Source organism: Gracilinanus agilis, chromosome 2, assembly GCF_016433145.1.
Source record: "Gracilinanus agilis isolate LMUSP501 chromosome 2, AgileGrace, whole genome shotgun sequence".
NCBI lineage: Eukaryota > Metazoa > Chordata > Mammalia > Didelphimorphia > Didelphidae > Gracilinanus > Gracilinanus agilis.
In genome coordinates this window covers 232,317,395-232,329,066 of record NC_058131.1, presented here as the reverse complement: position 1 = coordinate 232,329,066, position 11,672 = coordinate 232,317,395, and the positions used below count along the sequence as shown (strand labels likewise).

The 11,672-nt window shown below is 47.4% G+C and overlaps 1 protein-coding gene across 1 annotated transcript; it reads left to right on the top strand.

Moving 5' to 3' along the window:
- The first annotated feature begins 331 nt into the window (after positions 1 to 331).
- EMILIN1 (elastin microfibril interfacer 1) lies at positions 332 to 11,666 on the top strand. The gene is made up of 8 exons (XM_044663739.1): positions 332 to 671; positions 2,112 to 2,237; positions 3,019 to 3,233; positions 4,632 to 6,542; positions 8,422 to 8,538; positions 10,092 to 10,109; positions 10,533 to 10,670; positions 10,890 to 11,666. Exons 1-8 carry the CDS (start codon positions 505 to 507, stop codon positions 11,225 to 11,227), a joined length of 3,030 nt encoding a protein of 1,009 aa, XP_044519674.1. The 5' UTR covers positions 332 to 504; the 3' UTR covers positions 11,228 to 11,666.
- Positions 11,667 to 11,672: the final 6 nt, after the last annotated feature.

Here is an 11,672-nt window from a genome sequence, read left to right as displayed (position 1 = left end):
AGCCGCCACAGGGGCACAGCCTCATCATCCCAGAGGAACCAGTGAGCAAGGGATGAAGCAAAGAAGGTGGCAGGGAAATCCAGAAGGGTGGGGAGCAAGGAGAGAACTGTGAGGGGACCAGGGAGGGGGGCTTGAGGAGACAGACCCAGATAGGTAAGGAAGAACTGAGGGACTAGGTGCTACGAGAACTCTCCTCTGAAGAGAAGCGGAGCAGAGCAGAGCAGAGCTGAGCGGAGCAGAGCGGAAAGAAGAGAGGAAGGAACAGAAAGAGGGGGGGGGGGGAAGATCAGGATAGGGAGAGGATAAGGAGGGGGCGTGAGGTTCTGTAAAAACTTCTAGCAGGCAGGAAACCAGGGTGGGGAAGGGGGGGACAGGGGTTCTCTGTCCTTCTGGAGGGAGCTCTTTCCTGAGGAGCGTCAGGATCCCCCTGGGACTGAGGCAGAGGTGGCCAGCTGGGCTGGGATGTGCAGCTGAGGCTGGGCACAGAGTGGAGCCTTCCCCAGCATGGCCCCCACCTCACTCTGGAGCTGTTGCCTCTGTTGCTTGCTGGCTGGGGCAGCCTGGGCTGCGAGCTACCCATCTCGGGGCTACAGCCTCTACACTGGGGCCCGTTCCCTCAGTCCTGGGGGGCCCCAGGCTCAGAGTGTCCATCGCCCAGCTAGTCGCCACAGGTAAGAGGCCCTATTGACCCCCAGCCCCATCCACTCCCCAAGTCCCTTTCCCCCAACTTTTCCAATACCACCACCACCACTATCACTTTCTCCCCAGAGAAATGAAACTGAGCCTTGGGCCCGGTGAGGGGTGGGGCAAAAACTTCATATCCACACCACTCCATGCATTCATTGACCTTCACCTATTCTTGCCTGCCTTGTTTATAAAGTTTCTGGTTTAACCAGTACATGCGTAATCTATATCAAACCACTTGATTTGAAAGGTGGGGGGAAGGGAGGGAGGCAAGGAGAGAATCTGAACTCAAAATCTTAAGAAACAAATGTAATTAGGAAAAATAAAAAATATTTTTAAAAATTCACAATAGAAATAAACCTGCTTGAATTGGTTGAAGGAAACACAGAAGGGGTGGCTCCTTAGCTCTCTACCAAGGGTTTTCTGCTCTGGGACCTTATCAGGCTGGGTTGCTTCCAGAGGCTCTATGCTACTGGGACATTCTCCTTGCTGTTCTCTAGCCTCTGGGTGCCAGCCCACCCAGGGCCTACCCACAGGTCCTGGGCAACAGGGGCTCTACATTCTCTGAGAAAGGCTGCTCACTGCCCTTAGGAGGGCAGAGAGGCCCAGGCTAGGAGGAATAGCTCCAGAGTTCATTTTTCCTTTTTTGTCCCTTTTCAGTGACTCAATTGCCCCCATTCCTTAATCCGTAACTGACCCTATTCTCCCTGCTGCCCTTTGCTCTCCTCCTGACCCCGACTCTATCCTGCCACAGTGGATCAGAGGTCCTGCATAGATGGGGGGTCAGGAATGTAGGACTACTGAGAACTGGAAGGGTTGGGGGGTGGGGGTGGGAAAGGGAGTAGTGAACAACCACTAGTGAATGCCCCCATTATCCTTATCTGTCCTGGGCTTGGACCAGCAGAAAAAGGGAAAGGCCCTTACCCTTTTCCCCTGAAGGTCTTAGGGCAATATCCGGTAGGACAGATCTCGCATAAACACAAAGTCACATAGAGAAAATACAGATATAAGCCCATGTACACATTCTGACATTAATAGTTCTTTTGAGGTAATAAATACATTAAGCTCTTAAATTAAATGGTTCCATTTATAATTCTTTGCTCATGAGGATTTATATACAAACCCACAGACTCCCAGACACATGGCTGCACATATGGATATATATTCATAAGCAAACCCTTCCATCTCCCCACTTTCTCTGTGTTACCATCTGTATTAGGAATAGTTTCTGGATATCAGGAGATACCAACTTTTCCTACTCTATGCTTTCCCATTCTAAAAAAATTTGGATTCAATGCCCAATTATAGATCTAGAAGGCATGGGGAGAGAGCCCAATGGATAAGGCTCTGCCTCTGTAGCTCCATCCTTCTGCCTTCTCCCTGGGGTCTTTCTCCCAGAGCTAAAGCCCTGATGGTTATGCCTGCAGGAACTGGTGTGCCTACGTGGTCACTCGGACAGTGAGCTGTGTACTAGAAGACGGGGTGGAGACCTTTGTCAAACCTGACTACCAGGCCTGTGGCTGGGCCCAGCCCCAGTGTCCCCGAACTATCACGTGAGTTGTCTAGGCCCAGGAAAATGAAGACTGGGGGTGGGAGACCAGACCAAAATGGCAAAAACAGGGAATTTCACTCAAGGCCAAGGAAGTGATATGAGCCTGAGCTTGGAAGTGGAGGTCAGAGCCATTTAGAGTCAGTGGTGAGTTGGAAATATAAGCTGGACAGACTAAGCTAAGAACCCACTCAGGGACATCTTGCTGCCCCCTTGTGCTGCTTTCTGTTTTGTGAGACCAGATCTGGGGCTGAACCAGACAGAGGATAGGAGGGAAAAACCAGTGAAGGGCTGGTAAGGCTCATAGGCCCAGGATTATCTCTTTAGAAGAGAGTCAGAAATAACCTGGAGACTATGTCAGAACTTCCCCACAAGCTTGTTAGTTTAAGAAAATAAGTGTAGCAGCAAGGACATGGATCATTATCAATAGCAAATGTTTATTAAGCAAGATCCTGTGCTATGTGCTCCCACATTCAAAAATGTGTAAAACGGAATCAACTCTCCTCAAAAAGCAAAGCATATTCTCATAAAAAGATTAATGGGGGAGGGGATAGCTGGGTGACTCAGTGGGATCAAGAGCCAGGTCTAGAGATAAGAGGTCCTAGGTTTTAATGTGGCCTCAGATACTTCCTAGCTATGTGACCCTGGGTAAGTCACTTAACCCCCATTGCCTAGCCCTTACCATTTTTCTACCTTGGAACCTTTTTTTTTAAAAAAGGGACTAATGATAATAAGATAGTTTATATGTCAAATGTTTCTTTTATCCCAATTTACCATCTCTTTAGGTATCGAAGCTTCCTCCGCCCTCGATATAGAGTAGCCTATAAAACAGTGACGGACATGGAATGGAGGTGCTGCCAAGGTTTTGGGGGTGAGGACTGTAGTGAGGGGCCAGCTCCAGCCCTGGGTACTACCACTCCCTATCCTCGGCCCCATCTAGCCCGTCCCAATCTCTCAGGGTCCAGTGCTGGAAGTTACCTGAGTGGGCTTGGAGGAGAAGGTATGTACCAAGAATAAGAGGGGTAAAGAAGATAGAGTAGGCCTAGTTGAATAATGTGGGCGCAGATGACTGGAGACGGGACTAATAATCCTGAAAACAGAAAAGGGGGGGGGCATAAAATGAGCCTGATGGGCAATAGGCTTCCTCAAAGATTGTTTACTACACACACACACACACACACACACACACACACACACACCTGCCCCACAAATCCCAGCAGCAAGCAACTATGTATATTAGTTTGGAATTGTATGTTTGTACCTGCTGGCCAGAGAGGTACTCTAAGCCAGGAAGGTAAAACAATTTCTCTTTAGTTGGTGGGTGGTGGAGAAATTCAACAGAGCACTCACTCTGGATCTGTGGGGATGGATATGCCTATTTCATCTCTTGCTAACCAGCAAACACTTGGCCAGGGCCCCTTGTGGATGACATAGGTGACCCCTAAAGTAAGAATAGCTTTCTTACAAGAAGTCCATAGAAAGATGTTAATAGCTTACCGACTCTAGTGAGTTGGTCCACAAAGACTCTAAAACCTTGTATGAACCCAAGTTGACAGACTATGAGGTATACAATATGACCTTTGGAGACCTTAGGTTGCATGATATTCTGTGCTTTGAGCCCTTCTCCAAATGCATGCTGGTCCCCTCAGGATGGGCTTTATTTCCTTTCCTGGGAATAATTATTATTGATTATCAACTTTCTTTATATATATATATATGCATATATATACATTAATTTTTCTAATTACTTGTAAAAACAATTTAGTGTCTTAAAATTTTTTTTGAATTCCAAATTCTCTCCCTCCCTCCCTTCTCCCTAAATGAGAAAGCAAGTAATTTGATATAGCTTATACATGTGCAATAATGGAAAACCTTTCCATATTAGTCATGTCGTGAAAGCACACATACTAAAAAAAAAAAAGTTTTTTAAAAATATGCTTTGATCCACATTTAGACTCCATCAGTTCTTTCTCTGGAGATGTATGGCATTTTTCATCATCAATCCTTTGGAATTGTTTTAGATCACTGTATTACTGAGAATAGCTAACTCACCCACAGTTGATCATTATACAGTATTGTTGTTATTGTAAATTACCAACTTTTTGATGTACGCCTTACCTGTCTTAAGGAAAACAAATCAATATGCCTTCTATGAAATACCTGCCTTTGTTTTTTTTCTATTTCTGGAAGACAGCCCCATATGGGGTTTCTTGGCAAAGATACTAGAGTAGTTTGCTATTTCCTTCTCCAGTGGATTAGGCAAACAGAGGTGAGCTACTGAGCCACCTAGCTGATCAATGAGGAATCTATATTCATCCAAAAGAAAGTCAAAATTAGAATCACAGATTTTCTTCTCTAGCCTGTCTGGTTATAATCCCCTCTCTAACCCCTTTTCTAGGTCTTGGGGACTCTGAAAGGTTGAAGCAACTAGAGGAGAAAGTACAAAGCATGTCAAAGGATCTTCAAGGGCTTCAGAGCACCCTGCAGGGCTTGAGTGGGCGCTTGACTGAGGATGTTCAAAGGGCTGTGGAGACAGCATTTAATGGAAGAAGGACACCAGCCGATGCAGCTGCCCAGCCTGGGGTGCAAGAGACCCTCAATGAGATCCAGAACCAGCTGCAGCTACTGGGTAATCGTGTCTCCAGCCATGATAGGGAACTGGGTCTCTTCCAAAATGGAGGTGACTCTTTGCATCCTAACCAGGCCAGCTCATCACCAGCAGAGAAGTGGTTTCAGGAGATGGAGCAGAGGCTGCAGGAATCCTGCTCCAGTTGCATGGATGGATTGGATGACTTCCGAAGGAAACACCAGGAGGACCAGGAACGCCTCCATGAGTTAGAGAAACTCCTTGGTTCAGTAGAGCAACAACAGAGGGAAGCTAGGGAGGAGCTGCACCAGCGGCTGTCCGGGAACTGGGTGCCGCCTCTGGGATGCTGTGCTCCTGAGCTAGGCCAGAGGTTGGGGGATGTGGAACGTCGGCTGGATGTGGTGGCCGGCTCTGTGCATGTTCTGAGTGGTCGGAGAGGGGGAGAGCTAGAAGGTGCAGCTGGGCAGGGGGGGCATCCCCCTGGCTATACTAGTCTAGCCAGTCGCCTGTCATGGCTGGAAGATCAGTTCAATTCTACCTTAGGCTCATCTGAGAGGGCAGAAGGTGACCACACCAGCCCTGGAGGCTTGGGCCACTGGTTTCAGGGAGCCAAGGGGCAGCTCACTAGGCTGGAAAGGAGACTGGCCAACTTGAGCCAGGAATTAGACTCCCGACTCCATGTGCTAGAGGAGCGGGTAGAGGGAGCTGTGCAGGCATGTGGGCAGCTCTGTGCTGTTTACCCAGGGACCCAAGATTCACAAATCAGTGCCATCCTCAGTGACCTGGAGCGCAGGATCCTGGACAATGAGGGCCAACTGCGGCTGGTGGGGTCCAGCTTGCATAAGATGGGGGTGGCTGGAGAAGCTTTACAGGCAGCTCTGGATGGACTGGAGGGAGAACTGGGGCGGATGAGGGATCAGCTGGGTATGCAAAGTGAAGGCCCTGGGGATTTGCTACATCACTTGAACCATACAAATGGAAGGCTGACCCAGTTGGAAGAAAGGATGCAGGCTAGAGGAGAAGACTGCCAGGGCTGTGGGGTACTTCAAGAGGAGTTAGATAAGTTAAGGGAAGGAGTAGAGCATTGCTCCTGCCCTTTGTTGCCCCCAGGAGATCCTGGAAGCAATTCAGGAGTAGGGGGGCCTGGGCGTGGCCCATTGGATGGGTTCAGTGTTTTTGGAGGCAGTTCAGGTGCAGCCCTTCGGGCAATGCAAGGGGAACTCTCAGAAGTCATTCTCACCTACAGTTCCCTCAATGACTCCGTGAGGGAGCTACAGACAACCGTGGAAGGCCAGGGGGCAGACCTGGCTGATTTGGGGGTCACTAAGGATCGGATCATCTCTGAGATAAATCGACTACAACAAGAGGCCACAGAGCATGCTACAGAGAGTGAAGAAAGGCTTCGAATTCTAGAAGAAGGGCAAACTCAAGTCAGACAGTGCCCAAATCTTGAAGGAAGGCTGACCCGGATTGAAAGCATATGTGAGCGACTAGACACTGTGGCCGGAGGACTTCGGGGACTTCGAGAGGGGCTTTCGAATCACGTGGCTGGGCTCTGGGCTGGATTACGGGAAACCAACAGTACCAGTCAAAACCAAGCTGCCTTGCTGGAGAAGCTGCTAGGTGGCCAAGCTGGCCTAGGCCGGAGGCTGGGAGCCCTCAACAGCTCTCTGCTTCTCTTGGAAGATCAGCTGCATCAGCTTAGCCAAACTGATATCTCTGGTAAGAATCCTTTGAGAGAGGAATGGGGAGAGGATGTGACTGTCTGGGGGGTCCCTTGTGTTTGCCTCATTCATCTCTCAACTACTCCTATTCCCTAAGGCCCAAGAGTGATTTCTGACTCCTTCCACTCCCCTAGAACCCGCTGCCCCACAGAAGTGATGTGCCAGGGTCCCAGCCTCTCTCCATCAGGCATTCCCTTCAATTTATCAACATTTATTGTGCCTCCCAGATGCCAGACACTATAAAGATAAAAACAAAATCCCTTTCCCTAAGGAACTTCCATTTGAGGGGGAGAAAACAATGTGAACACTAGCAAATGCAAAAAATAGACAAAGTAACTTTGGGGGCCATCAGGAAAGGTTTCATGTAGAAGATGGCACCTGAGCTGAGCCTTGGAAGGGAATCCAAGAGGTGGTGAGGAGAGGGACTGTATTACAAGTGTTTGGACAGCCTATGTCTCTGCAGATAAAAGATTAAAACATTATAGTGAACATCAAGGAGCCCAAATGGTCTGGACCCTGAAGGGTGGGAGATAGGAAGGGCAAGCAAGATAAAAGTAGTCTGGACTAAGAGGTAAGGAGCCAGATTGTGAGGGGCTTTACATTTGGAACTGAAGAGAGTATTTTATCCTAGAAGCAAAAATGAGTCCATGAAACTAATTGAACAAGGGAATGACAGGACTTTTAAGAATATCAGTTTGGTAGCTGGGTGGGGGATGGATTGGAGAAGAAAGTAGTCATTTTGGGAGATGAATTGCTATGGTAGCAGCTATGTGAATGAAGAGAAGGTAATAGGCTTAGCAAGAGAATGTTACATTATGGACATGTTTGAGTATGTGACATCTATAGGATGAGTAGTTGAATGTGTCCAGAAGGCAGATTGTGATTTAGGATTGGGATTTTGGAGTCATCTGCATAGAGACAGTTAAATCCATGGGAGTTGATTCGTTCGCCAAGAGAGTATAGAGACAGTCTTCAAAAGGGTCCAGTAGTAGATATACCCCAGGCGAAGGGAGAAGTATGTGGGTTAATATCCAGCAAAGGAAATTTAAAAGGGGTGGTCCATCAGGAAAACAGAAAATATAAAAAACCAGGAAGGAGAGGATTCAAGAAGAGAGGTGTATTCAGCAATGTCAAGTACTGCAGAGAGGTGAGATAAATTAAAATTGAGCAGAGACTTATGGGGGTTAGCAACTTGGAGATTAATGGTCATCTTGGAGCACGTTCCATCTATGTATGTGTGAGTGGGGGTGACCAAAATCAAATTTTAAGTAATCGAGAAGTAAATGGAAGGAGAGAAAGTAAATAAATTAAGGTTCCCCCCCCCCAGGAATTTAGCCATGGAGGAGACAATATATAGGAGTCTACCATGGAAGTTTGTTGAAGGTTAAGGATGGAGGAAATCTGGACATATCTGTGGGCAGCAGAGGAGTAGATATACAAAGAAGGATTGAGGATTGTAGAAGGATAATTAAAGGAGCAAGGACCAAGAAGAGATTCGCTGGAATAGAATCAAAGGCACAAGCAGGGTAAGAGGGATGGGGATCACAGTAAAAGGTGATAACCTTGAATCACCTCTCACAGCAGAATTAGTGACACAGTAGGATTGCAGTAGTAGACAGTCAAATTAGCTAGTCCACATGCCCCTGAAAATCGGCTCATGTGCCATCTTTGACCTGTATAGACTAGAAAAATGCAGGTTGAACATCCCTAATTAAGATAGAGATCCCCATCACATACTCCTTAGCCTGATAGGCTATGACTGTTCTGTCTCCCCCCTAGGCTGCCTTCTACCCACTTCTCAGCCCTTGTCTCTCTGACTCTTACCTCCTTCGAAGCCTCTCCCACTGCTTCACTTCACTCTAGTTTCATTTTTACAGGTCCAGCAGGGGAGATTGGGCCACCAGGTCCTGTGGGAAAGCAGGGGCCTCCAGGCCCTATGGGACCCCCTGGACCACCAGGCAAAGATGGCAAAGAAGGACCCATTGGACCACCAGGTATATGGTAGTTAATTCAAAACTGGTTGAACCTAGCACTGAACCTATAATTTTTCTAGCTTACTACTATGTAGCAGAGAAGAAAATTCAATGGCTGAGGCTATTTCTATGCATTCTAATGTTTTGCCTCAGAACTAGGAAGAAAGGGTAAAAATTAGAGAGGTAGATTTTGGCTCACAAGAGGGAAACCTCCAACTAGAACCCTAAAGTAGGGCAGCTTCCAAAGGCAGCAGGTTCCTTTCTATTTTTTTTAAACCCTTACCTTCCAGCTTAGAATCAAGACTGTGTATTGGTGACTTGCATAGGGTCACACAGCTAGGAAATGTCCAAGATTTGAACCCAGGAGGTCCTTTCTATTCTACATGGGTCATATACGTACCTCTTATTTTAAATATATGCATTTTAAGGGGTGAGCTTAATATTTGTTGATTGATAATTTTTATTGTAAGTCTTCAAAACCAGGTTTGAATGTCCTATTTGTCAGGGAATTCATGCTTCAGGTATTCATTGACTTGGATGCTCTGATTCAGCATGGTAAAACTGAAAGAACACTGAATTGGAACTTATGACTGACCGTTCACATGCTCTTGCCACATATTAACTAGGTGACAATGAACAAGTTACTTAACCTATCTGAGCTTCACAGAATCATAGGCTTTGAAAGTTGAAAGGACCTCAGCAGCAATCTATTCCAAACCTGACAGAAAAGGCCATCCCTACTCTAACTTTCCTAACAAGTTGTCATCCAATCTCAGCTTGAAGACTTCCACTGAAAGGAGAACCATTCTAATCAATAGGAAGTTTTTCCTGACATCAGCATAAATTTGCCTCTTTGCAACTTCTACCTATTGTTTATAATTTTGTACTACCAGTAGAACAAAGCTCTGACAAATGCTGTAAAGTTGAAGATATTTTAGTGAGTTTGGTGCAGGACTGCTCATGTCTGTTGTTTAAGGATCAACCTAGGGGGCAGCTGAGTGGCTCAGTGGAGTGAGAGCCATGCCTAGAGATAGGAAGTTCTGGTTCAAATCTGGCCTCAGACACTTCCTAGCTGTATGACCAATACTTAGTATTGACTCCAAGATGGAAGGTAAGATTTAAAAAAAAAAAAATTAACCTAGCTGATTTGAAGAGGTTTTTACTGCCTTGGCCAAATACTGATGAATTTATTAGTTACTTCCATTCTATTATGTTATTCATTCAACAAAGGCTTATTGAAGCTCCTGGCACTATGCTAAATAAAAATTGCCCCTGTCCTAGAGAAGAAGACATTTTTATAAGTCAGAGAATTTGCAGCACCAACACTGAAAAAAATCATAGATCCCAGCTTGAAGTGTGTAACTAGTTAATGAGTAAGGTTATAATGGTAGGAAAGATTCAAGAGAGTTAAAAGATGGAGGATTAGTAGTTTTCCATCTGAAAAGGAGAGAACTGGGGCCCCTTCCTCTCTTCAGTTATTCTGCTTAGGCTAGTAGTAAGTAGGTATTTGCTTTTTGTTGACTAAATGAACTTATGCTGTAGTGCCCTAACTAATGCATCTCCTTCTCCTGCAGGTCTCCCAGGTGAACAAGGTATGTATCCTTGAAATGAAGCAGCTTATTCTTTTCTACAGTAAGTCATTCAGGAGGAGCTTGAATGGGGAATAGAAACTAAGGGAAGGGCTAAAATAGAATTGGCATTTGATGGAGTAGAAGGGTGCAAAGAGGCAGCTGGGTAGCTCAGTGGATCGAGAGTCAGGCCTAGAAACGGGAGGTCCTAGGTTCAAATCCGGCCTCAGACACTTCCCAGCTGTGTGACCCTGGGCAAGTCACTTGACCCCCATTGCCCACCCTTGCCACTCTTCTGCCTTGCAGCCAATACACAGAAGTTAAGGGTTTAAAAAAAATTTTTTTAAAGTTAAAAAATTTGAACTGATAGAGCAGAACAGAGTGATAATGGGTATGAAATCAGTATTTTAATCCTGTAGTGAACATTTTACCTATGCCCACCTCTAGGTATGGAAGGAGCAGCTGCAGTTCCTCTACCTCGAGTGTCTTTCTCAGCCGCACTGAGTTCACCCCGTACAGAACCAGGCACAATTCCTTTTGATAAGGTCTTACTCAACGATGGAGGCTGTTATGACCCAGAGACTGGTAAGGGAAAGATGAGGGGAGGGAGGTAATACTTGGGTAAGGAAGGGGCGTTTGTTGATTTGAGTTGGTTGTGGCAGCCTGGGAATACGAGGAACTTGATAAATATTGACCCCTGAAGTCCTGAACTTTTGTTTTCCCCCATCTGGGCTGTTATCTGTTTTCTTGTCCCATTTGATACTCTTAACCTTTCTGACTAAAGTCTTTCTTGCCTCTAACCAGGCATATTCACCGCGCCCCAAGCTGGTCGCTATTTGTTGAGCGCTGTGCTCACTGGGCACCGTCACGAAAAGGTGGAGGCCGTGTTGTCTCGCTCCAACCAGGGCATAGCCCGCATCGACTCAGGGGGCTATGAACCTGAGGGGCTCGAAAATAAGCCCGTGGTGGAGAGTCAGCCCAGTTCGGGTGCCTTGGGAGTCTTCAGTCTGATCCTACCCCTGTTGGCTGGAGACACGGTCTGCATTGATCTGGTGTCTGGGCAGCTGGCACACTCGGAGGAGCCGCTGACGCTCTTCAGCGGAACCCTGCTCTACGAACACCCAAATTATGAAGGCAACTAAAAAGCGGCCCTAGTGCCGCACTGCAGGGCTCGAGGGGCCTCCGGACAACCCAAGAAAGCTGAGCCTCGGACTGGCCGGCAGTGGGGGGAGGGCGGGCTGCAGCAGGGGGCGTGTCTGCCTTTACCGGGTGAGGGTGGGGAGCTTGGCCCCACTTTCCACCCTCCCCAAGCCGGTCTGGTCGCCTGCGTTTACTAGGTCCTCGGCTGCCCCATAGGAAAGACATCTCCCGGAATGCCCAGCACAGCCTCAGGCGCCCCTGACCTTAGGCTCTCATACCCACTCCCTCTCCGGGAATCCTGGGACTTTTCCCAGGGAAGTCGAGCACCCATTCCACCATGCGGCTGTATTCCCTCACCACCTACCCAAACCAAGGCGGTCGAGGCCCCGCCCCCTCTATGCCCCGGCCCCGCCCCTTCCCCCGTCCCTCCCCCTTTCCCCTCCCCTT